Genomic DNA, 27,948 nt, shown 5'->3' on the forward strand with positions numbered 1-27,948 from the left:
AGAGTTTATCTGGGCCATCCTTAGCAATTATCTGTGCTTCATTTCTAACCTGTAGATAGCATTGAAAAATCATTAAAAGTAAAGGAATATGGTCTCCAACAGGGTAGAGAGGAGAAAATCATCTCTTTAATAATTCTGCCTTAAAATTTTCCTTCCACACTATTTGGCTGATAAAAAATCCTCCTGCATTAGAAAAGAAATCAGAAATAGAGCAGAGATTCAGCAGAAAACACAGTAAAAAGGTTGATTGCCTTTGTCAACTTTTTTTAAGGTGAGATTTTAAGGAAAATAACACTCCATTGTCTTTTACTACAATCAGGAGGAAACATTGATATGTTAACTATTCTCTTTGCCTCTCATGCTGAGGTGTGATTAGCAAAGTATTTTCAAATTTTAAATTGTTTCCATGACACATTAATTCCAGCATTATGATTTCCTTACATAGCATTATGATTTCCTTACATGCAATTAACTTGGCTTGGCTTTTAATGTTATTTTTTCACCAGCAGCAATCACATTGTGTGGTCATTAAATTTACAAAACAGACTTTCCTAAAAGTCAACAAATAAAGACTTCATTGAAATTCCTTAACGCTCAAGCTCTCTCTTTTTAGCTTATCCTTTGTCTTACTCCCTTCACTTCTTTCTCTCTTTACATCTTCCCATTTTTCCCTTTCACTTTCTACTTTATTCTTTTCCTTTTCAAATGACTATATTACCATAAACATGTTTTCCTTCACACACACACACACACACACACACACACACACACACCATTCACCCAACTGCATATGCTACTGATTGGCTTCTTCCAAAAGGACAAAGGACAAAGGGTCAGTTGGAGGAGCCATCCTTCAGTTAGCATGCAGAGATCTGCCAGACTAGCTGAAATGGGTAGAAGTAACTGTCATTACAATTCTGCAGACAATTAAATAATTGGATCCATATGTGCTGGCTTACAGGCTTTTAAAAAGAAATTAACTTCTACGTGGAGTTCTCATTTCTGTAAGAAAGGGCACACCTACAATTATTAGTCTAGTTTACTTCCTGGAAATTTAGTATACCAATCATTTATAGAGACTTTTTCTTATATTATAGCATAGATTTTTGTGTTTGTGTTATAGAGTAATTGAATGTTTTAAAGCTATTCACAAGAAAATAGTGCCTAACTTAAAAAAATCAAATTTCTATAAGTATATGCATACATAAAAACATATTCTCTAAACATATATATTTCTATAACCATTATATTTCTGAAAAATAGCATTTGACTGAGACTTCAGCAGAGTCAGAAATCCAATCACTTGTTCATTTGAAGACAAAAACATAAAGACAACTTAAATATCATTGTAAATATTGAGGAAGCCTCCACAAAGTGTAACAATTGATAAGGACTGTATTATTTCTGCAGCTGTGGAGAGGTAGCTAACAACTCAGAGCAAGAATGCTAGGGTCTCACTGTCTGGATTCAAAGCCTAGATCGGTTTACCAGCTATGCAATCTTAGAAAACTATTTCATTTCTCTTTATCTTAGTTGCCTAATTTGTAAAAGAGTGTAAGAGGATTGTTATATAAATTAAATTAGTTAACTCAAGTAAAATTCTTACAATAATGCTTGGAATATAGTAGGTGATACAGAGGGGATCCTTCACATTAAATTTGCTTTTAATAAGAACCATTACTAGTGCACACTTGTTCCATTGCTAACTTGCTTTATCCTTCAGCAAGCCATTTAATACCAGTTTTCTCATGTGTACAAAGGAAACAGATTGGACTTCATTTGTAACATTATATATGTGTATTTCTAGGGCCTTTATTGAACTTCAGTATACATAGCTAATTTAAATATTATGTGTGATATCGGCTTAACAATCACAGTAATTAAATAACTGATCACAAAGGTTTCTAGTTCAGGTGCCACATTTGGGGATTGAAAAGGTAACAACATAATAATAAATAATATTAAAATGCCCCTTCCAGCTAGGTCAAAAAGCTGACAGAGAACTGTATTCAATATTCTTATTAAAGATCCCATGTGGGTGCTCACTGTAGAAAAGGGAGAGTTGAAAACTGTTCTTGACTAGTTATTAGAAAAAAAGTAAAGCAAAGTAGAACAATGCTAGACAACTGACCTGAGCATCCTGGGATGACACTAATTGGACTGGATTCTCTGAGAAGAAAAATTATATTTTGCAGGATGTAACTAGGGAGTGAAATAAGGGTCAGGGTTAAAAGGATGAGATGCTTGGAAATTGATCAACAAAGTTTTCTGTACTTTGTCAACCATTATCAATTAGCATACTTCCACCCTAGTGTTCTATTTGAGACATGGATGCTTTGGGCTTATATTTTTCTTTCTTAAAACATGCAACAAAATCCCTTCATACACTAAGTGTTTTCATTTCAAGATTATTAAATGAGTTAATGAAAACTCTTAAATTTTCAGCCAAAAGAAACTGAAGTGGAGCCAAAAGTTAGGTTTTCAGAGAACTTAAGAATCTGTAAATTTAAAGACTAAATACCTCATATTTTAAATGAAGGATCTGATAAAATAACTTGACCAAATCCATATGACTTAGTGATAGGAGCTAGGACTAAAAATTCAATTTGCCTGACTCCTAAGGTCATGCTATTTTCATTAGACCAAACTACCTTCACTTTTGGTGACAAACAAAAAATCATTACAAGCCAAGATTCAAATACCAGATTTCTATTCTTTTAATGTTAAACTCTAAACCATTCAAGCTTTGTAGTTTAAAAATTATTCAAAATTTCATAAATCTCAAAGTCTTAAATACATCCTTAAAGAATTCCTACACAAGGTTTACTAGCAGTTTTATATCACATATAATTTATCCAGTAAACAATAATTGTTGCCCAGGAGTCACTCAGATTTATTATGGAAATTCCCGAGACTGTTTTTGATTTTAAAATAGTAATAATAATAAGCATATAAACAAGGTTAAATGTAAGGGTAGAGCCCTGGCCGGTTTGGCTCAGTGGTTAAAGTGTCGACCCCTGGACCAGAGTCTCAGGTTCGATTCCAGTCAAAGGCACGTACCTCGCTTGTGGTTCATTCCTGGCCCTGGACAGGGTCGTGAGGGAGACAACCAGTCAATGTGTCTCTCTCACACCAATGTTTCTCTCTCTCTCTCTCCTTCCCACTCTGACCGAAAATAAATGGAAAAAAAATATCCTCGGGTAAGGATTGAAAAAACAAAAATTAAAAATAAAATCCCAGTAACCAAATCTTTAAAAAAAGAAAAGTAGGGATAGAGAAGATAAAATCAAAATCTTTCACTTGGTTTTTTGTTTTAAGAGTAATATTACTAAGTGGGATCTCTTCTATGTCAGTTGCATAATTTGATTTTCATTAGAAAAATATGTAAAGATCACCAATATCACTTTTAATCAATAACAAGTCTTCTTGATGCTATTAATCACTTTAACCCACAGTAAGAATCACCACAATGTAGGGAGGTATCTAAATGTTCCACATATGTTGTAACCTCTATTATTTTTATACTTCATATAAATGAGTCTACTACTCTCATGACCATTTTATTTTTTTCAAGTTTGCCAGGCATATGAGGGTTAGGAAGATATTCATACTCTCAAAGTGTGTGCCTTTTTTGGAGTCATGTTTTCTTGTGAAAATATATGTTTTGGCTCAGGTATTAGCTTGATGCATCATTTATGATCAGTAATGTTTTTTTCAACCAGTACATGTGCCCAAGAAGATCATGAAAACATTTTTAAGTGATCATTATACTGAATAAATTCTTTGCCACACTCTATATTCTAATTTTATACATTTTATATCTCCAACATGTCTAATTCACCATTTCCTCTAAGTAGGAAGAATATCAATTTTGGTCACACATTTTTAAAACCAATCATCTTTTTTATTTACTATGATTCAATTTTCTATAATTTTGGTTGTTACTTTCCTCTTCAGTATTAATTTGGGACCCAAGAATGGCAGTAGATAATTAAGGGAGCCCTAGGAGGACTAGGTTAGGGAATGAAAACTAAAAAGTATAAGATTGATCTAGACCTAGAAGTGGTTAAAACGGAAACCAAGTATCAACAGAAAAATGATGATGAATATACCCAAACCAAAGGTCGACCAATGTATTGGTTTGAAATTCAGAGTCAGAAAGCAAAGAATTGGGAGAAATGGGAAGCCAGAAGGTAATAAGGCCTCGGGCAGATAACTGAGATCAAAGCAAAGTATTGGGAAGGAGTAGTCAACAACATCCAAGCAATCAGGAATCAAATAGAAAATATTGAATCAAATAGGAAATATTCTTAGGAAGATAATCTTTTTTTTTTTGGTATGTGCCCCTAGCGGGAACTCAACCCAAGACTCTGGTCCACAGGCCAACGCTCCAGCTGTTGAGCCAAACTGGCCAGGGCAGGAAGATAATCTTTAAATTAAGCCATAATCTGCCTCCACCAGATTGGTTTTAAATGTTTCCATCTGTGGGCAGGATATAATCCCACCACAAAGAGAGGCAGAAATCAAGAATAGATCCTGATAATATTAAGATCTACTTCCTAGCCCTGGCCAGTTTGGCTCAGCGGTTAGAGCGTCGGCCTGCGGTCCGGAGAGACCCGGGTTCGGTTCCCGCTAAGGGCACATACTTCGGTTGCAGTTTGTCCCCGGCCCTGGTTGGTCGTGCGGGTGGCAGCCACTCGATGTGTCCCTTCACGTCGATGTTTCTCTCTCTCTCTCCCTTCCTCTCTCTCCCTCCCACTCTATCTGTACAAAAAATGGAAAAATATCCTCGGGTGAGGATTAAAAAAAAAAAAAAAAAATCTACTTCCTATACTAGGATACTTAGAGTGAAATTATACTAATTCATTTATTCAATAATAAACTAGATAATGAAGACACAGCAATGAAGAAAACATAAAATGTCCTACACTCGTGGAGTTTATATTCTATATAAGTAGGTAAATCACAGGTTATGGAGCTTAGTTACAGAACCAGCTTTTCAAACTTGAAAGGTAACCTAGTTTCTAACCTTATCTAGGTCAAGTTTCCTAAACTGCTATCCTTTTATTTGTTCTAATTAATTTCTGAACTTACCTCATTTTTCCCCCACCTTTTCCAGGTAAATATTTTTCACATATTCCTTCTCTTTATTCAATATTCACTTCTGGAGCCATACTGGTTATAAATTCTCAACCATTCACTTTTTAATGTCTCATGATTTCCTTATTCAATTCAATTCAATATGAATCTAATATTTCTAGGCTCGGGAGAAAAAGTCAAAATGAGAAAGGGCAATTCTCTCTATTCAAGGGGTTTTTATTCTCTACAGGAGTCCATAAGTCCTCAAGAAACTGTCAGACCAGGATGAATGTACTATGGCCCACAAGGGAGGAATCAAGTTCTACAGTGATAAAAAGGCTATGATAACAGAAGAAATTTTCCAGATCTCCAGACCAGAATTGAAATTACTTTCAGCTCTGGCCAGGTAGCTCAGTTGGCTAGAGCATCGTCTCCACATATCAAGGTTGCAGGTATCAATCCTCAGTCAGGGCACATACAAGAATCAACCAGTGAATGTATAACTAAGTGGATCAGCAAATTGATGTTTCTCACTCTCTCTCTTTTCCTCTCTCTCTCTCTCAAATCAATAAATAAAATATTTTACAAAATCACTTTCAGTTGGCAGGAATGAGGAAAAGCTTATAGAGAAAACCTAGTAAATTTATTTAAAAATAAAATAAAATTATCCCTGGCCGGTTTGGCTCAGCGGTTAAGAGCATCAGCTCATGGACCAAAAAGTCTCGGGATCAATTCCGGTCAAGGGCACGTACCTCGGTTGCAGTTCGGTCCCCAGCCCTGGTTAGGGTCATGAAGGAGGCAACTAATTGATCTCTCTGACATTGATGTTTCTCTCTCTCTCTCTTTCTCTCTCCCTCCCATTCTATCTGGAGGTAAAAAATATATATATATTCTCAGGTGAGGATTTAAAATTTAATTAGATAAAATTTAATTAGATAAAATTTAATTAGATAAAAATTAGTGAATAAACATTAAATTCAAGAATAGGGCTTATTTCTGATTTTTTTCTTTATCCTTATAGCTAGAACAGAGCCTGGAATATTGCAGTAATTTAAGTATTCCACAGGTATCTGTTGAATTGATCTTTAATGACTGAACTAAACCCTTAATGACTAGTAGGACTTCAATTCATTAAAACTGGGACAAACAGAACAGATGTTTCCAAAGAAAAGAAACACACAGCATGAGCAAAAACAAGAAAAGAAAAACGTGAGCAGAGAGTTGCCTACTTTGGATGGATTGAAGTTTTCACAGAAAGGCCCTATTTGACAGTTTAATTTCATGTGAGACACACAAGTGTCAGTAGTGTGGTGAAAGCTGGAGTCTAAGAGGAGATGTATCCTGAGAAGGCGGTGAGGGAGTGGAACAATCTTTATTTCAGACATCTGACTGAATAGTGGCTGAATGAAAATGGGCAAAAGGAGAGAATTTTTAGGTTGGAAAGAGCATGTTTGTAAGTAAGGAAAGTTAAGATGCAAATGAGGAAGAAGACAGGGTGAATGGGACAGGCTCTCTTAGGACAAATGAGGGTACAGGATCACAATCAAGGGAGGAAAAGGCCCAGGACTAGATAAACACAGGCCTAATCTTGGCTTTGCTATTAGCTATTTCATTTAATTTGGACAAGTCACTCAAACTTCTGAATTTGTTCTCTCATCTGTAAAATGGAAATAAAACTTACATCATAAGATTATGATAACTTTAAAAAAAATTTTTCTTCTTTATTGATTTTAGAGAGAGAGGAAGTGAGAGGGAGAGAGAGACAGAAACACTGATGAGAGAGAACATCAGTTGGCTGCCTCCTGCATGCCCCCCACTGGGGATCAGGCCCACAACCTGGGCATGTGTCCTGACCGGGAATTGAACCAGCAACCTCTTGCTGCACGGGCGACGCTCAACCACTGAGCCACACCGGCTGGACAGATTATGATATCTAAATAAAATAACTTCTGTGAAATACCTGGCATATACATATGCCAACATAAATGTTTTGTTTTGTTGTAAACATAAAATAAATATTTTGTTTTGTTGTAATATAATTACGTAGAGAATATATCTTACAGAATATATGCACGTGTACTGGTTTCCTAGGGTTATTATACCAAAGACCAGGGGGATTAAAACAACAAAAATTTGTTCTCTCACTATTCAGGAGGCCAGAAGTCCAAAATCAAAGTGTCAGAAGGTCTGACTCCTTGGGGACTCAGAGGGAAAATAAGTTCCATGCCTCTCTCCTAACTTCTTGTAGTTGCTGGCAATCCTTGCCTTATATCAGCACAATTCCGATCTCTAGCTCTGTTGTCACATGGCATTCTCCCTGTATGTTCCTTTATGTCTCTGTGTCTCTTCTTTTGTTATAAGGACACCAGTCATATTAGATTTAGAACCCACCCTACTCCAGTGTGACCTCAATTTTAACTAATTAAACTGCAAAGGCCCTATGTCCAAATAAGGTGACATTCTGAGGTTCTAAGTTGGCATCAGTTCTGGGGAGACCCATTATAAGTATTTTCCTAACATATCTTTATTTTTATAAAAGCTTCAATAGGCCATTATTATAAGAACTAGAATTTTGACTTTAGATGGGAGGATAAGAAAATAGATGAAAGCTCAGGTCGTGGAATTTGAATTCTATCTATTCCCCTTCCCAGTTGTGTCACCTTGGAGGTTATATCCTCTTTAGTTGATAGTTTTCTCATTTAGTAAACAGGGAGTAATGTTTCAGAGTGTTTTGAAGAGGATTAAAGTGATGTAATGCATTTAGCATGGTACCTGGCCCAGGACAGCGCTTTACTCTCAAAGAGACCGACCTTTACTGTAGGAGGGGTCAAAGTAAGGGTTTCTGTTCACATAAACAAAGATGATTTGTCATTTTCATCTAGTTGCAGGCTAAAAGTCCTGTTTGCAGAGCTACCTGCATTGTTTTGACTTACTACTTTGCTACCAAGATTCCTCTGGGCCTGGTTGTTCAATACTAACATGAATGATTCACCACCATTGTTGACTCATATTCCATAGGAATGCTGGATCATGCCCTGCTGGTATGGCTCAGTGATTAAGCATCGGCCCATGCACCAAGAGGTTGCTGGTTCGATTCCTGGTCAGGGCACATACCCAGGTTGTGGGCCCAATCCCTAGTGGGGGCATGCAGGAGGCGGCCAATCGATTGATGTTTCTATTTCTCTCTCCCTTTCCCTTCCTCTCTCTCTCTCAAATCAATAGAGAAAAAAAAAACTTAAAAAAAAAAATACTGGATCATTTTCATTGTCTATCAATGTCTAGAATTTCAGTTTGCCCATCAACTTTCTAACACTTTACTACTCTACTTCAGAAAGCAACTGCTTAAACATAATCATCTTCTTCCTTGTTTTTTGAAAGAATAATTTTTAAATATATACATAATGTCTTAATTTTCATAAATTTAATACATTATCTCACTAAACCTTTAGAACTCTTCTAAGTAGAAAACCATGTATTCTGTCACAATTTCTTTTACATATATATATATATATATTTTTTTTTTTTTTTTCTTTATTGGTTTTAGAGAGAAAAGAAGGGACAGAGAAACACTGATGAGAGAGAACATCGATTGGCTGCTTCCTGCATGCCCCACACTGGGGATTGGGCCCACAACCTGGGTATATGCCCTGATCAGGAATCGAACTAGCAACCTCTTGGTACATGGGTCGACACTGAACCACTGAGCCACACCAGCTGGGCCAATTTCTTTTTAATGAGAAAACTGATGTTCAAAGTGGTTACATGACAAATACAACACTTTGCTGTACCCTGATCAGTGGCGAAGTCATAGATCTTCCACAGTACTTGCTTATATTGGCCGTAGTTTAGAAGTTCATTGTGGATCATCTGGTAATAAAATGTAAACATTTTAATCTGTATATGCAGTCTGTGGTGGTCACTATTTTATCCATAGAGAAAACTCACTACTATTCCTTTGAATAGACTTAAAACTTGGCTTCAAATTATATTGTCAAAATCTATACTGGTCTTCTGTTGGTTTGCTTGATTTAAGACTCAACCTTGGCCCTGGCCAGTTTGGCTCAGCGGTTAGAGCGTCCACCTGCGGTCCGGAGAGACCCGGGTTCGGTTCCCGCTAAGGGCATGTACCTCGGTTGCGGTTTGTCCCCGGCCATGATTGGTCGTGCGGGTGGCAGCCACTCGATGTGTCCCTTTCACATCGATGTTTCCCTCTCTCTCTCTTCCTCTCTCTCCCTCCCACTCTGTCTGTAAAAAAAAATGGAAAAAATGTCCTCGGGTGAGGATAAAAAAAAAGACTCAACCTTGTTAGCTTGCTGTTTTCCATTGTGCTATACAGAGAAGTTTGCAGGGGAAGTAACAATCTGAAGCACTTTTTGCCATTTATGAAACACTTTTATGAGTCCAAACTCATATTCAACTGATGGTATAGGGCAAGGCCCAAGTACAGCACAGTAATGTAGTGCCCTTTAACACTATGCTTCCAGTCTCCAAACAGGCAAATAGTCTTTGGATTTTAAGAATGTCTGTAGGCTATTGCCTGTTATGAGGTACATGCATAACTAGTGCCAACATGTTGGGGGTGGTGAGTGCAGGCACCAGGTGTTAGACCTGTGGGATCAGACCTGACCTGGGTTCAACAACCTCAGTACTTGTGTTCTGGCTAGGAAAGAATTCAGAGCCAAGATTTAAACTATAAGACAACATTTATTTAAAAAATCACAAAGGTCGAAGTAATTCATAGAAGAAATGGGCTTAAGAAATGAATTATAGCCCTGGCCGGTTTGGCTCAGCGGTTAGAGCGTCGGCCTGCGGTCCGGAGAGACCCGGGTTTGGTTCCCGCTAAGGGCACATACTTCGGTTGCAGTTTGTCCCCAGCCCTGGCTGGTCGTGCGGTGGCAGCCACTCGATGTGTCCCTTTCACATCGATGTTTCTCTCTCTGTGTCTCTTCCTCTCTCTCCCTCCCACTCTATCTGTACAAAAAATGGAAAAATGCCCTCGGGTGAGGATAAAAAAAAAAAAAAAAAGAAATGAATTATAGAGGTAAAGGAAGGGCCCTTGGAGCTTAGAAGTGAAGAAGGTAAAGGTGACAAGCCTGGAGGGATAGGAACAGGAAGTGGGGAGGGAAAGGCGCAGGAGTGCTTACAGGAGGGAGAGTCCACTGGGTCCTCCACCCTAAGGGTTTTAAAGGTGTACATTTCAGGAGAGGTCCCAGGGAAGATCTCAATAGACTATTCAGCAGCTTTCTAGGTGTGTCCTTTCAGGGTTGGGTCTACACTGATTAACTGAACAGTGCCAGGGCAGGGGGTCATTATTCAATGCAGCTGGTCTGAAAGTCAGCCTTGACCATGGTGTTGCTTGTATGTTTTGCTGCTTTTCTGGGCCTGGAGCTAAAAAACAAATAAGGTCTAGATATTATCTCCAGAGAGGAAAGGTCAGGGATTCCAAACCACATAACCAGCAATATGCTAGGGGAGGAAAGGTCATCCTGGGGACAGGGTCCCACCCTACAATTGTCCTTTGCTAGGCACCCAGGGCTTTCTGTCCTGTTGACCTTCTGTACCTGGCCCATCATCCTTGCTCTGCTCATGTCTGTCTGTCTACCACAAACATGAGAAACATCCAAAGCTGCAAGAGCTTTTTATGAGTTTATTTGAGTCGAACTGATGACAATGGCCAGGAACCAAAATCTCAAGGGACTGAGAAAATGCTCCTGAACATGGCAGTTTTACGACTTATTTTAAACATCAGAATCAACAGGGAAGACATAAGAGAGTTCCATGAAATTCATCAGTGATAGATCAGGGAGGCAGGAGAAAGCAAAGTGGGAAATCCCTGGAATTGAATAAAAAGGAAACTGGATAGACACATCCTTCTTCTTCATAGGTGGGTATAGGATAGTTAACAATTAACAATTAACATGATAATAGTAACAATGAGAGGATTTGTGATTGTGCTTTGAGGGGTCCAGAAAAAAGAAAATTACTTTGGTATTCCAAAGGTACATTATCAGGTATGTTATTGTAGATGCAAAAAAAGACAACAGACAGGCTCAGTTGAGGTGAAGACTGACCTTTGATAGGGAAAAAACCAGCCTAGGACATGACTACCTACCACGAACCGCTTTTGTAAGTCCGCCATGTCAGGTTTAGTATGTGGCCCCTTTGCCATCCACACTAGGCAGGCAGGGAATTTTACAGACTAACTTGTAAGATTAAAACAAATCATGCATTAATTTCAAACCTCAGGAAGCCCAAGGTTGTGAACCAACTACATGAATCTAGAGAAGCCCAATGCAACCATTGCTGGTAGTTCATAAAGGCAGCATCTGCTTTCAAGTTGGCACTCTGGCTCTACATGTGTTTCAAAAGTGTATCAACTCAATTCTTTTGGTTTACTTTATGGTAAGTACAGTAACTTCCGTTTATAACAGAGAAGGAAGCACTTTAAACAAAAAGATGTTAGTGCCCGTGTGCAGAAGACGCTAGATGGTTTTTGTGTCTTCTGAATGTGTTGGGAGATCTGTAATTTCTGTGACTGTGATATATCTGTTCACCTAGTATTTCACCACACATAAACTTTTTTTTTTTTTTTTTTTTTTTTTTATCCTCACCCGAGGACATTTTTTCCATCCTTTGTTCTGATAGAGCGGAGGGAGAGAGAGGAAGAGAGAGAGAGAGAAACATCGATGTGAAGGGACACATCGAGTGGCTGCCACCCGCACAACCAACCAGGGCCGGGGACAAACTGCAACCGAGGTACGTGCCCTTAGCGGGAACCGAACCCGGGTCTCTCAGTACCGCAGGCCGACGCTCTAACCGCTGAGCCAAACCGGCCAGGGCTCCACACATAAACTTTTTAACAGAACACAGATATCATGAGTTTGTGGCTTGTCTAAACTTGCGTTTTTAAAATCCTGGACATGTGGCAGATAAAAGTGATCATTACTTTTTAAATTGCACTTTACAAAATAAAAGTATAAACGCTTTTCAGATTTATTTCAGAATTTATTTATTTATTTCTAAACCCCAGGAATGTTTATTGATATAAGCCCACATAGATTAAGCAATTTGGAAATTTAAGATAAATAGGCACCACTTTGCAGTAGACTTGGTAATGAGAAAGCATTTCAGCCCCTTCTGCCACAAAGCATTTGAGAGTCTTAAGTTAGAGCTTCTGGATTCCTTCTGAACAGGACAAAAGAGAGACTTCCTGTCATTTCCATTGGTTTCTGCATGTGGGACCAATATGGGCAATACAAAGTTTAAACAGATGCAAATGGTGAGGGGAGGAGGCAGAGCCATGCCTAGTTTTACGTATTTCTCCAAATCCAGATTGAATTAAGTCAGTCTCTCCTAAAAGCTTCCAGAGTTGACTTCCACTGAAGTTTCAGCACACTTGAATGGTTTATTTCACCAATATTTGCTTATGGAAATAAAGGGGAGTGACAGAGGGGAAGGAGGAGGGCAGTGGAGGAGGGGTTTGGGGCCGAGGGAGGCTCTGACCACAGCACAACACACCAGTAACCTTGTCTGATGTGATCATTAACCTTTCTTGAAAAGGCAGCTGGCAGTTCTCCGAGGTTTGTCATTAGAATGTGAGAAGAGCCACACAGATACTGCACAGACTGTTCAAAGAAGTTTGATTTACTTTGAGAGCTACTGTTCCATTTTAGTGTGGCAGAAAAATGAGATTTCAACAATTCTTTTTTGTATTTTTAATTTTTGTGATGGGTCTTCTTCTTATCAACGGACAGAAACCAGGTAAGGCTTTGATATATCTGTACCAAGTAATTTGTTTTTATGCCTGTTGGTATCTGTGGGCCTGAGTGTGATTGTGTTTATGTTGAAAATCACTTTGGTGTGCTTGAGTGTACTGGCAGTGTGTGAGGTTCCACAAGTATGCTATCTATCCTGTTAGGTCTATTATTTAGATATTTTTTAAATAGCTGGATATTGAAATGATGATAAATATTTTACCACTATTTTCCTAATTTTAAAGAATATTGATCTTTTAGCTATTGTAGATATGTTGTCCTTACAAGTAAAAAGGAATGGAAATGTTTGGTCTATTAATTACAGAGGTAAACAAAAGTTATAGATTTTTAGGTAAAATGCAAACTCCAAAGCAGTTTATTTGCTGGCTGGAGTGGGACAACATTAACTGAATTAACAATATATAAAAATCATAATGTGACAAATTATAGGTGAATTCTTACAATAGGTCAATCACTATTATTTCCAGTTATATAATTAGATGTGTCACTTAACACCAAAAAGTACGAGTTTAGTCTTATTGTGCTTATAAAGACAAATGTGTCAAAAATATGTGTGATCGAAATAAATAAATATTAATTTATTTGAAATAGTTTTCAAAGTTGTATTGTTCTTATCCAATAGGAATTTAGTAAAGAGTTATTCTAATGTGCTTTTACTTCAAAACCAAATATCTAAAATTTTGAAGCACTGGTAAGTAAAAAAAAAGAAAGTTTTCTGACTCAGGAAAAAGCAAACCCAAATTTAAATAGAATAAATAGTTATATTTATATCCAAGTATGTTATATTATTCACTTGATAATATAATTCTCCATTTAGAACAGAAAATGGTAAGGAACTGGTTAAAAGTCAGTCTCTGCCTTTTAGTTAATCAGCAGTTTGATCACTGAGGTTATTTCAGATGGAGTCTCCTCTGTGCCCTTTTACATAAATAAGAAAAAAGCTCCAAATTAGCAACTCAGAAAGCATTCCTTCTTACTGTTTACAGCAATTGCTATTCAAACCAATTCTACTTTTCTGAAATATGGAACACGTTGGACACTGTTCTTGTTAAATATTTGTGATTAATTCACTACATAAAATAAAAGGTCCAGGAGCATTTAGGAAGAAGACATGTAGAAGAAGGAGGATATTACTAGTAGTTCCTGCTATTTACATGAACTCTTGGGAATATATCTTGTGTGTTTGCATCACATTAATTTTTTTATATCATAATCACATCTAAACAAATAGCAAATAATATTATAGTTTGAATCCTAAATATTCCCTTGCATCCCCCAGACTAAAAAACAGTTAATTTTCTGAAAAATGCTCCTAGTATTTCTCTTTTTCTCCCTCAGCTAATTTGGCAACGAGAAGAAAGCTACACAGACTCAGCTGCCATCAGAGGAGATGTATCCCTCTCCATTCACGAGTGCCCTTCCCCTGAGGTATTTCTGATAGAAAATAGCTTTCCTACATTTAGGCAATGTTCCAGATTGAATATACATACCAAAGAATGTCTATTCATATTTTGTAACATATGATAATGGCTTTTATGGTAATGTCAGTTTAAGGGATGCATGCTAACAGATGAAACAGTGAAATGACTTGATGACTGAAAATAGTTTAATGGGATAGATGAGGAAAATGTAAAAAAATCTTGATAATTGTTTAATCTGAATAGTAGTTATATGGTGATTAATACTATTGTGTGTGTTTGACAATTATAATTTAAAAATCAGGCAGCAGGAGAATATAATTATGAAATCATCTTTAAACGTGTGTTTTGAAAAACACTGAATAGCTCCCTATTTTATCCACAACAAACATATTTCCCATTACGGCCACTGTGTGCAAGAAAGCATTTGGATGTGTTTGCCTGTTTGCCCAACAACTCTACATGAATAATGTGCTAGCTGCAACATGCAGTTATTTTTCCTAAAACTATTTCTTTTAAATATACAAACTCAATTTAATATTAATGGCATGGCAGTTTTACAGCCTCACTTATAGAGTTGGTCTTGACGGTTGCATCTTTAAGGATACATTCAGAATAGAATTGTGCTCCTCCCTCTTCTTTTTAGTAGGAAAAAAAAAAAGATGATTAAAAGACCAATGATTTTACACCCTCACCAGCACTAGCAATACCACCTGAATCAATTAACTTCAAAGACTGCCCAACTTTAAGTTATTTTATACTAAAAATAAATAACTTGGCATTTTATTTAAATTATTTTAAGCTCATTAAGTCATAAAATATATCTTCTTTTAAAAAATGCCATAGAAATATTCCTTGGCTAGTTAACATACACAGGCAATTGCTGGACTAGCTTATTCAGTTGGCCTATAGACTATAGTGTTTATGGCACTATTCATGGAAAAAAGAACAGTTGTTATATCTATTGTTTAATACATGCTTTTCAAACCCAGTGAAAGTCCTGAGTAGAACATTAAAGGAAGGAAGAACAATTCAGTAATAAGCATTTATCATGAAGACTAAGACAAAAGCCAAATTCTCTGTAACTGTAATCTGTAACAAATTACCCTTTGCTGTCAACATATGAAAATAAATTTGGTGGAAGAATCCAGAAAGATACAATAAAAAGTTCTTGAGAAAACAATTAGTAGAGGCTCAAAAATGCTTTAAAAGGATTTTATATGTTTTAAAAATCCATTGCTGTATGTTAATAATGCATTTCACTCTCACATCTACACAATTAATGGTAAAATCTGCTGAGGAGGATTGGAGAAGTTCAAGATTTTCCCAGAACTCCCCCACAAGTAACAAAGAGTAGAGAAGGCATTTCACAAGAGCAGGGGAATTCCTGCATACACAGAGCAAGATACCTTACATAACTGCGAATAAAAGCCCTTAGTTAGCCACTGGTTGTATTGGCTTTGTCTACAAACTACCTGCCATAAAAACTAGTGTTGCAAGTAAACAAGATAGAGCTGGGAAATATAAATTGTCAAAGTTAAGAAAAATTTTTGACCTACAAACCAAATTTGTAAACCAAAGGGAAATTTAAGGGAAAGCCATATTAGCCATTTAATACTAGCATCCTTTACAAAATTAGGCTGATATCCTTAGGAACTGCTCAGCTTACAGCATTCATTTTGTCGGTGTTTAGACTAGTCCTACATTCCAGCTATAGTTCTTTAAAGAGTGTGTAAAAGCCTTATTCTGGAATACAGAGACAGTACAAGAACCAATGCAAGATAAGCATTAGATGATTTTCTGAGATCTTGCTGAATCAGTGCTATAACGACAAGTGCTAACTTCATATTTGACAGCATAAATCTCACTGTCCTAAATATTTGCACACTTTTTATATGTCTTGCAACAAAACATCTTGACAACTTGATAACTGGTAAAGGCACGATAGACCTAGGTAGTGGAACTCTAAGGCAGAACCTCCCATTTGTTCCCCTCTGTTTTCCTGCATGCTTTAGATAAAATCACATGTGCTTACTTGAATCAGTTAAGGTCGAGTAAAACTGTAAAAGGATAGGTAAGGTAAACAGTTAACTTTGAAAGTTTTCCAGACTAACCCTGTAGAGTGGTTTTGACTTTTAACTCACTTTATAGGAATGTTCTATTAACTTAAATGTCCATTTTTTCAGCTTCTAGAGTCCTCTTCAGGGATCCTCAGTAAGATTTCCTAAAAAGTAAACACAAATAGACTTAATCAAATAGAAAACCTATGCTGCATACAATTCATTTTCTTGATTTTTTTTTCCACACAGAAATATTTTGGCATCACATTCAGCCTTAAGTGCATTAGAGTGGAGGAAAGCAAGAGAAAGGGTGTCAGGAATTCCGAGCTTACAGGTTTTAAGCTGTAGAGTGGAAAATGGGGTAGGGATTTTAGACTCTAATGATTTCCCCTTTCCAACAGTAAAATCTTACTACAGCAATGTTTTTATTTATAAATGTGTACTCTAGATAACTACATACCCTATTAGTACATGTTTTATCAAACTTCTTAATAATAATTGTGATACATTTTCATGGTATAAAATTTTTTCTAACAGTATGGAAGTATGTAAAGTCAAAAGTAAAAACCTTCCCACACTCTTGCCCATTTTCACTTACCAGAAGTAATAGCTATGAAAAGAAATTTGGCAAAGTTACTTTTTATAAATTGAGACCAGCTAATATTCTCTTGCCACCCTTTAAAAAAATCTAATTAATTAATTAATTTATTTATTTATTTCTGGTACGTGCACCTAGCGGGAACCAAACCTGGGACTCTCTGGCCCACAGGCTGCCGCTTCAACCGCTGAGCCAAACTGGCCAGGGCTAATTAATTTATTTTTTGTTACAGATGTTTCTCCTTTAAAAAAATTTTTTATTGCATTTATTGGGGTGACATTGGTTAACAAAATTATATAAGTTTCAGGTATATAATTCTATAATTACCACCACTCCAAATGTAAGTTTTTCTAGTTCTCTATTTTCTACCTTCTTGTTACCCCCCTCAAAGTCATGGACTTCTTACTCTCTTGACCAAATCTCTGCCCTGCCTCCCAACTCTTTCCACAAGTGGCTTATTGTCTTGGCCCTTCTCACTCCATTCTGCCTTTTTGACTGAACTGAAAGACAACTTGGCCTTCAGCACAGAATCTCCACTTTAGTGGAGCATTGCATCTCTAACTATAGCAGGACTCTTTTAGAAAGTCCTCTTCTGCTTACACTTAGGTGCCTCTGATTCCCATTCATCTATATTTCAAACCTTTAATGACCTCTAGTTTCCTTAAACTTCTTAACCTCCTTTTCCAACTCACAGTAAAAGATTATTCCTCTTCCCAGAGAAAATGGAGACACTCAACCTGCAAACTGAGACCCTGCCTACAAACTACAAACATCTACATCTGCAACACTTCCATTTTCTCCTCCTAGCGTTTCGCTAACAGACTCCTCTCTTGAGAACAGTTCATCTCTCTACAGCTCAGGAACTTTGATCCAACAATTACTCCCTTTGTTCTCCAGAATGTTCCTCAGTCAAAACTGACCTATTTTATCTAAAAAAAAAAAAGTGCACCATTGACCCTATTGTACTCTCATGTTCTATACACAGCCAAATTTCTTGAAAAGATGATTCCCTGTCCTCCCATCTATTGTCAACACACTGTTCCCCATTACATTCTGGGAAGGGTCCCTAGTGACTTTTTTCTTCTCAAATCCAATGAAGGCATTTTGGTCCTGATTATAGTTATCTTGCTGTAGGTCATATCATGGAACGGATTTTCCTTGGTTTCAGTGACACCATCCTCCCTTTTGACTATCTCTGGAACAAATCACAATGACAGAGTGGGAGAGAGAAAGAGAGGAAAGAAAGATTTGGGACCTGGGTCACATGCCTGTTTTAGAGTTTGTGGGTGGAGTACTTGGGCATTCCTGTACTAGAGCTGGACTGGTAAATTCAAACCAAAGAGGTGGGCTTTGGTAAGCTCCACAGGTTTCTTATCTAAGGGGTATATAAAGTATACAGGCCCTGGGAGGCAGAAGAGATTGTTGATCACAAGACCTGTTGGAGAAGTCATATCAGGAACATACATTTGCTTGTGACTCTGTGACTGCTGTCCAGGACACGTCTTTGCATAAAGGAGCTAATATCAGTTTAAGGTCCTTGCATGCCACTTAGTCAAACAAAATGAATGCTGACACAGCAATAACATGAAGTAACTTACCTAAACTCTCAGCACTGGATTGTATTTGTCTTTGTATCGTCAGTCAAAAAAAGTGCCCGAAACACAGCACGCATTCCAGAAATGTTGCTAAAAGAAGTGAAATGAGCCCTGGACAGTTTGGCTCAGCGGTTAGAGCGTCAGCCTGCGGTCCGGAGAGACCCGGGTTTGGTTCCCGCTAAGGGCACATACTTCGGTTGCAGTTTGTCCCCGGCCCTGGTTGGTCGTGCGGGTGGCAGCCACTCGATGTGTCCCTTCACGTCGATGTTTCTCACTCTCTCTCCATTCCTCTCTCTCCCTCCCACTCTATCTGTATAAAAAATGGAAAAAATATCCTCGGGTGAGGATTAAAAAAAAAGAAGTGAAATGAAACTTTCAGTATCTTAGCATTTAAGACTTGCCATCATTAGATCCCACCACACGTTTTCAACTTTATTTTCTAATATTAACTGCCAAACTGAATTTCATTTGCAATCTCTGTGCTGGGAGTGTTTCTTCTTCCAGGAATTGTGCTTCCCTCATCTCATCAAGTTCCAACCTTTTCCCTTCCCTAGAGTTCTCTCCAAATTCCATTTTCTATATGAGGCCCACCCTGATCCAATTAACATAAAACAGTCTCTCACTATCTTAACAATCGCAGCATTTTAATCAGTAGATTTTAATTTAATTTAATTTAATTTTTACCAGTAGATTTTTTTAAGTCATATTCTTTATGTCGTCAGATTTCATTCATATTGGAATGTGAGCACCTTGCAAACAAGATAGGGGCTCTAAAGTTTAGAGTATAAACCTTTACAATGTGTGAATGACCTGAAAGTTCTAAGTATAGGGGAGTCCTTCATGGACTATAATATCTGAGATGTCTTCCTTAAAAGTAAATATAGAAAATTACTGTTTTCTCAATTAATCACAGTTCAGTGTCCAAAGACCATGCTCAGAGAAAATCCCTAGTGTTTTTAATTTGCTGATAAAATAAAACTTTTCTATAAAGATCATGATGCCTTGCCTGGCCGGTGTGGATCAGTGGTTGAGGGTCAACCCATGCACCAAGAGTTCGCCAGTTTGATTCCCGGTCAGGGCACATGCCCAGGTTGTGGGCCACATCCCCAATGGGGGGCATGGAGGAGGCAGGCAATCGATGTTCTCTCTTATTGATGTTTCTATATCTCTCTCCCTTTCCCTTCCTTTCTCTCTAACATCAGTAAAGGAAAAAAAAAATTTTTTTAATCCACACTTGGATTATAATTTAAAAAGATAAATAAGTAAATAGCACTGGCCAGTTTTGCTCAGTGGTTAGAGCATCGGCCTGCGGTTCAGAGACCTGGGTTCAGTTCCCACTGGGGGCACGTACCTTGGTTGCAGTTTGTCCCTGGCCTCTGTTGGGTTGTGTGGGTGGCAACCACTCGATGTGTCCCTTTCACATCGATGTTTCGCTCTCTCCCTTCCTCTCTCTCCCTCCCACTCTATCTGAACAAAAAATTAAATAATGTCCTCAGGTGAGGATAAAAATAAATAAATAAATAAATAAATAAATATCATGATGCCTTATTGATAATATACATATTATTTACTGAATATATAAATATATAAAATATAATTGTTATATATTATATATAATAAATATCCCCTCATATGTACTGATGTATATAATGAACTAAATATGTATATGATTAACTAAAGCTTAGTTTCAGAGTTTTCTTCACTTTGTATGTTTTTCTTTAAAATTTTTTTTTTCTTGCCCTGGCCAGTTTGGCTCAGCAGTTGGACCATCGGCCTGCGGACCAGAGAGTCCTGGGTTCGGTTCCCGCTAGGGGCATGTACCAAAATAAAAAATTTTCTTTTTCTTTATTGGTTTTAGAGAGGAAGGAAGGGAAAGGGAGAGAGACAGAAACATCGATGAGAGAGAACATTAATTGGCCACCTTCTACATGCCCCCCACTGGGGATTTGGCCCACAACCTGGGCATGTGCCCTGACTGGGAATTGAACCCGAGACCTTTTGGTATATGGGTTGACACTCAACCACTGAGCCACACGGTCTGGGCAGTTTTTCTTTTTTAATTGATTTTTTTTTTTAATAGAGAGGAAGGGAGAGATAGAAACATTGATGTGAGAGATAAACATTGATTGTCTGCTTCTTGCACGCCCCCTACTGGGGATGGAGCCCACAACCAGGGTATGAGTCCTAACTCAGGATCAAACTGGAACCTTTCAGTCCATGGGACAATGCTCAATCCACTGAGCCATACCAGCCAGGCAGTTTTCTTCACACTGGAAACTGATTCTGATTGCAAAGTCTATAATAATTCTTTCTGCAAATATTTACTTAAAGTAGCAACTCTCTGTTATGTTGTTCAGGAGTCTAAAATTTCTTTACAGCATAAATCTTTTGTCTATAGTTTGTTCCCAATTATGTATTCAATTAGTGACATCAGATATCAGGTTAACTTCATTATTACATAGCAGTTACATATTTGAAAGATATTCTTACATAATAGCAAGAGAATATTGTTTTATAGGTGACTTGAAAAAAACAAAATCATTGATAATTAAGTACTTCAACATATTTCACTCGAGTATATTTTTTAATAGTAGTATATAGTATTGAATGCCACAATTCTTTCAATACTATCAATATCAAAACATATAGAGCCCTGGCCGGTTTGGCTCAGTGGTTAGAGCGTTGGCCTGTGGTCCAGAAAGACCCAGGTTCGGTTCCCGCTAAGGGCACGTACCTCGGTTGCAGTTTCCCTGGCCCTGCTTGGGTCATGTGGATGGCGACCACTCGATGTGTCTCTCTCTCCCTCCCTCCTGCTCTATCTGAATAAAATACAAAAAAAAAATGTCCTCGGGTGAGGATTAAAAAATATATATATATTAAAAAAAAACACATAGATGAATTCTAAACTTTCTGACAGTAATAAAATGATAAGCAATTATCACCAGAAACATCCAAATTATTGTCAGTGTATCCATAATTCCTCAGAATACTAATTTATAGTTAAAATCCTTGATAGTTGACCATTTACCACTCAGAATATTTATAAATAACATAATAATGCAAACCATGTCTTCTGCTTTGCAAAAATTTTATTAGAGTGGAAAAACAGATAGAATACACTAGCTTTCCCCAGATCTTCTCTACTAGGTCTCAGCCATGCATATACAGTCATGACAGGAGTTTGGTCAGCCACCGCCACTACTGCAGCCTAATTAGGCCTTCCAGAATATTGACCTCCTTTTTCCATATCCACTGATTGGTCTTCTCTAGTCTTCCCTTTCTCCAGTTAAGATTCTTTTTTTTTACTTTATTATTATTTTCTAATCTTCATCCAAGGACATGCTTAGAGGAAGAGAGAGACAGAGGGAAACTTCAATGTGAGAGAAAAACATCAATGTGAGAGGAAAACATTGATCAGTTGCCTTTTGTACATGGGATTGAACCCACAACCCAAGTATGTGCCCTGACCAGGAATCAAACCTGCAACCTTTCAGCACGATGCTCAACCAACTGAGCCACTCCAGCCAGGCTCTAGCTAAGATACTATAATTTATTCTTTTCCTAACTACTGCCAATATTACAAGTTTCCTTGCTGCTGTCTTCATCTCATTATTCTAGAAGAATCCTAAAGTCTTCATCCAAGCATGTTATTGCTATTGGAAAATACATAAGAAGTCTCTTTGTAACCACTTTTAAACTTGTTATCTACACTCTCAGGTCTGCACAGTGTCCCAAACACCTACTACATTCCTGTGGTCAACTTGCTGTCTCATACTTCACAATACAGTCAGCTCTCTCGTTCATCATGGTTAATCAGTTCCAGACTACCACAGCAAATTAATTTCCATGAAGTAGGATTCTTTATTTATACACAGTCATCCCTCGCCACTTCACGCTTCGACTTCTGCGGCTTCTCTCTATCATGTTTTTTTCAAATACGCTACTATGCTTGAAAAAACCACAATAGAGTGAAGCTGCGAACGTTGAAGCATGAAGTGGCGAGGGAAGACTGTAACTGTTTCTAACTTTTTTGATTCACTTCAAATTCTGGACTTTTTTTTCCTTTCATTTTCTTTTTTTAAAATATGTTTTCATTGATTGTTTTAGAGAGAGAGAAAAGTCAATGTAAGAGAGATACATCGATTGGCCTCCTCCTGCACGCCCCCTACTGGGGATCGAGCCTGCGAGCTGGGCATGTGCCCTGACCAAGAATTGAACTGGGACTTCTCAGTCCATGGGACAATGCTCAATCCACTAAGCCACTCCAGCCAGGCTTCTTTCTTCATTTTCAGCAGATGGCCTTGTCTCTTATCAAAGAGAAAAAAAAAAAAGTAATCTGGTAGTATGTACCTCAACTTCCCAGTACTAAACCAGAACCCCACGTAATCCACCTTTCATCCTGCCCACTCCCATTCTTTTCTTCTTTCTTTCTTTTTTTTTCTTTTATTGATTTTAGAGAGAGAGAAAGCGAGAGGGAGAGAGAGATAGAAACATCGATGAGAGGTAACATCGATTGGCCGCCTCCTGCATGTCCCCCACTGGGGATCAGGCCCACAATCTGGGCATGTGTCCTGACCAGGAATCGAACCAACGAACTCTTAGTGCATAGGTTGACACTCAACCACTGAGCCACATCAGCCGGATTTCTCTTTCTCTCTCTTTTTTTTTTTGATCCTCACTCAAGGACATTTTTCCATTTTTTGTTCAGATAGAGTGGGAGGGAGAGAGAGGAAGAGAAACATTGACGTGAAAGGGACACATCGATTGGCTGCCACCTGCACGAGCAACCAGGGCCAGGGACAAACTGCAACCGAGGTACGTGCCCTTAGCAGGAACCGAACCCGGGTCTCTCTGGACCGCAGGCCGACGCTCTAACCACTGAGCAAAACCAGCCAGGGTTTCTCTTTCTTTTTAAAAAATATTTTTTATTGATTTTTAGAGAGAGAGGAAGGGAGAGAAAAACATCAATTTGAGATAGGGACATCAATTGGCTGCTTCTTGCACACCCCGTAGAAGGAATCGAACCAGCAACCTTTTGGTTCACAGTATGATGCCCAACCAACTGAGCTACACCAGCCAGGACCTTTCTTCTCTCTTGATGCCATGGGAGGCATGACCACTCTTCTAGGAACTCATTCCCTGCTTCAGGAGAAAGGAGGGGCAAGCATTAGGAAAGCTGGCCATTACTGACCAAATCCTGACCACTTGGGGCCAATTGCTGCAGAGGTTATGGTTTGGCTTCCTAGGCTGGTTGTTACAGTTTGTGGATCAGAGTTTTTTTAATCTAGGGTCTAGCCATTGTCCATTTGTATATTCAGACTCCCAGCTCCAAACTTATTTCATCTCTAGTTCATATCACCCAGGCGTAACCCCCTCACACCTACTCTTACTTCTCTTTTATCCATTTTTAATATTATAGCTTCAAACTGTTTAAGACCCTTAAGTGATTTCTCATTACTCTTAGGATTAAAATAGAATGTTTAATGTAACCTATAAAACTGCACAATCAAGCACTTCTCTTCCTCTCCAACCCTACTTGACTCACTGTGGCTATGAGAGCTTATCAAGGGTGTCCTCTTCATTTTCAGGGCCTTCACATGTTATCTTCTCTGCCTAGAATCTAGGATATTTTCTTATCTTTACCTAGCTTACTACTACTCAATCAAGACTTTGCTCAAATGTCACTTCATTTGGTGTGTGTGTATGCGGCCACACCACATATAACTTCTCTCATTACACTAGCCCAAGTAACTTTGGGAGGGGACTTTGCAGTTTTTTGAGTTTTACATTTCATTTATATTAAAATTGTGTTAGAGCTTTTAACTTTATATTTACTCCTCATTTTTCTCTAACAGTAACATTTTAATCCTCACCCCAGGATATGTTTTTATTGATTTTAGAGAAAGAAGGGAAAGGAAGAAAGAGAAAGAAATATTGATGTGAGAAAGAACCATCAGTTGGTTTCCTCCTGTATGCACCCGACCAGGGATTGAATCAATAACCTGGGTATGTGCCCTGACCAGGAATCAAACCCAAAACTCTTCGGTGCACAGGACAACACTCCAACCAACTGAGCCACAATAGCCAGGCAATAGCAACAGCAACATTTTTATATATACAAAAATTATATGTATGTGTGTGTGTGTGTGTGTATGTATATATCATATGGAATATATGTATATATCATACATGTATATATCATATGGAATGTGGAATGTATTACCTTGACTCTTTACAGGTCACTAAACTTAGATGTATTTATCTGTAGATATGCAGGCAGTTGTTTTGAGTGACTAGTATTTCACTGTATGGACAGCCTTTATTTAGCTTGACTCTGCTGGTGGATGCTTATGTTTTATTTATGTTATTTTGAACAATGCTGCAGTGAACATGTGTGCATACACCTTTGAACACTTGTACACTTTCTTATAAAACATTGAGAATTAGAATCACTAGGGCATGTATATTTTTTAACTTTTTGAGATATAATTTACATACTATATACTCATTTAAGTTGTACAGTTAAATGGATATTAATACATGCAAGTAGTTGTGCAACCATCACCATAATCAATATTAAAACATGTTCATCACCTCATAAAGAAATACTTTTCTAATCTGGATGTATTTTATTTCTTTTCCTTGCCTAACTGTCCTAACGAGAACCTCCAGCATAATGTTCAATAGAAGTGGTGAGAGCAGACATCCTTGTTTCATTCCTTATCTTAAATGGAAAGCATTGTCTTTCACCATTAAATATGATGCTAGCTATGGGTCTTTGTAGATGTCTTGTCAAGTTGAAGGAGTTCCCTTCTATTTCTAGTATGTTGAATGTTTTTATCATGAAAGAAGAGTGTTAGGTTTTTATTAACTGTTTTTTTCTTTGTCTGTTGATATAATCATGTCCTTTATTCTATTGAAATTTTCATAACTCTATTTAAAAAAATTAAGTATGAGCCCTGGCCAGTTTTGTTCAGTGGTTAGAGCGTTGGCCCGTGAACCAGAGGCCTGGGTTTGGTTCCTGCTAAGGGCACGTACATCGGTTGCAATTTGTTCCCGCCCCGGTTGGGGTCATGTGGGTGGCAACCACTCGATGTGTCTCTCTCTCTTCCTCCTTCTCTCCCTCCCACTCTATATCTCAAGATAAAGTGCAAAAATGCCCTCGGGTGAGGATAAAAAAAAAAAAAAAATTAAGTATGGGTAAATTGGTCTGCTGGATAGCACTTCTTATCATGATATGTTCTTTCTCCTTTGCCTTTCAAATATAGATCTTCTCTTGCCAACTTCACCCGGTCTGCCAGATGAAGAAGAGTGAAGGAAAAATATCCACCCACACAATAATGTGCTTGCTTAGAAGTTCCTGTATGAAAAGGAATCCTTTGAAAGCACCTGGGATGTCTTATTAGTTTCACAGGATTATCTTCTTCCAGTTTTCTTTTTAGAGAGAAAATAACATAAATTCAAAAGCAATTACAGTGTATAGCACAGTTATTTACCCGCATAACAAAACCCTCTCATCTTTTCTGCACATAATTCTTATGTGGGTTAGAAAGAAAACTATTTTGCAGTGTCTCTGGACTTTCTAATAGTAAAAAGTGCAGGAATTAAAAATTTATCTTCCATATTCCTATAATTCTTCAAAAATATTAAAATACCTCTGTATATGTTTGAGTGAATATTTGTTTAAATGCTAAATCTGGAATCAATTTCAATGACTATTTGGCCTTGCAGCAATTACTTACACAGAAAGACTAAGAAAGAAGCTATTAATTGCTACCAATTTAATATTATAGGCTTTAATGTTTATGAAAGTATTTTTTATTTTGAATAATATTCATTTAAAGTTATAAAAGGAAGTCTGAAATACTAATTGTAGCTCATTTTATTTTAAAACCTGAAATGTTCATTTCTGACTCTTTTGTCATCATGTAATTACAAGAAGCTAATGTTGAAGTTCTGTTTTATATCCTTGATTCATTTGTGTAGTTTCTTAGAAAGACTCACTTAAAGTTGACATTTAAAATATAGTTATGCCAATGAAGTCCTGAGCTGGGCAATATCTCTTTCTACCATATGCGTGCTCATCATTCTGCTAGGCTCTGTTTTGGTGCTGTTCAACTTGTGGTGGTGAGACTTGTAAAAAATAAAAATAAAAAAATCAGAGGAATTTAGAGATATGAATGATTACTCCAGAAAGAAACTATCTTGTCTAAATTTGAATTGAATTGATAATTAGTTGTTAAATATGCTCTTAATTTGTATTTATTGAAAGACTGTTAGCTCAGCGTCATAAAATTTCTATTATTTTACTGTAAGTAAATTCCAGGTATAAAATTTATAAATTCATATCTTGACTGAAAATTTTATTTTTTAAAACAGGAGAATCCATAAACCATTAACTCTTATTTTGCAAAAATAAAAGGTTGAAATTGATATATAAAGAAATTGATACAGAAATTCTGACATGGAGTTTGTCTCCCTTTCATAGCTTATTGGTGTATTTTAGAATGGAAGGTGCTTTTAAAAAAGTACTGTAATTAAATTTACATACAAGCAAAAAGTTTTATAAAATGTGTTACCTCATTTAAACTGGATATTTGACAAAATTCTAAAAGATTTTCTGTATAAATCAGAATTCTTTTACACAAATGCATTTTAGTGGAAACATAAGCTATTATCAATTATATTTATGTTTAAAACATGTACTTATTGATATGTTTATATATTTTGTACAAAAAAAAAGAAAAACAATATATAGTTCAGATAATCAATGAATACAAGCCTATACTTTTTCAAGTACAGATTTTCACATCCAACGAAAGTTAAAATCTATATCATTGTAAAATAATAAAATGTTATAAATTTCTGTTCATACCACTTCAACAATTGTTCAATAAAGCACTCAGTCATTTGAATGTCTAGTTGTCTTTAGTTTTTATAAGAAATGTTCAGACCATTGAGTGCAGCATGATAGAAATGTTCCTGACACTTGTCTCTATTCCAATGTTTATTCCTGTTAATTGAAACATTTCAGACTGAATAACATTATACACCCTGCCACAGCAGATTTTTTACTTAGTGCTAGATTATCAGAGTAAGGGTAAAGATTCCTAAAATCTTTAGAAAGTCAACAACCATTGGCACATTTGCTGAAAGGGGCATACAAGGGTCAGAACAAGTCCTTGACAGTGGAACCATATTTTATTCACTGGCAAAGTGAAGCAGTAGACCAGAGGAGTGTCAAATATGTTAAAACATAACCATCTCACCCTGGTGGGTGTGGTTCAGTGGTTAGAGCATTGGCCTGTGCACCAAAGGGTTTCGGATTTGATTCCCAGTCAAGGGCATGTACCCGGGTTGTAGGTTTAATCCTTGGCCCTCGTCAGAGGGGCATATGAGAGGCAACCAAATGATGTGTCTCTA

At 37.3% G+C, this 27,948-nt stretch overlaps 1 protein-coding gene across 1 annotated transcript; it reads left to right on the top strand.

Moving 5' to 3' along the window:
* Window positions 1-12,764: 12,764 nt before the first annotated feature.
* Window positions 12,765-14,281, top strand: APELA (apelin receptor early endogenous ligand). The gene is made up of 2 exons (XM_036281711.1): window positions 12,765-12,840; window positions 14,193-14,281. Exons 1-2 carry the CDS (start codon window positions 12,765-12,767, stop codon window positions 14,279-14,281), a joined length of 165 nt encoding a protein of 54 aa, XP_036137604.1.
* The last annotated feature ends 13,667 nt before the right edge of the window (window positions 14,282-27,948 follow it).

This window comes from Molossus molossus, unplaced genomic scaffold (assembly GCF_014108415.1).
Source record: "Molossus molossus isolate mMolMol1 unplaced genomic scaffold, mMolMol1.p scaffold_m16_p_4, whole genome shotgun sequence".
Classification (NCBI taxonomy): Eukaryota; Metazoa; Chordata; class Mammalia; order Chiroptera; family Molossidae; genus Molossus; species Molossus molossus.

Bases quoted from the DNA above. Each gene is read 5' to 3' on its own strand.
- APELA (XM_036281711.1), top strand. From the start codon at position 12,765: ATGAGATTTCAACAATTCTTTTTTGTATTTTTAATTTTTGTGATGGGT. The intron at 12,841-14,192 runs GTAAGGCTTTGA...TTTCTCCCTCAG, and splicing joins TATCAACGGACAGAAACCAG to CTAATTTGGCAACGAGAAGA.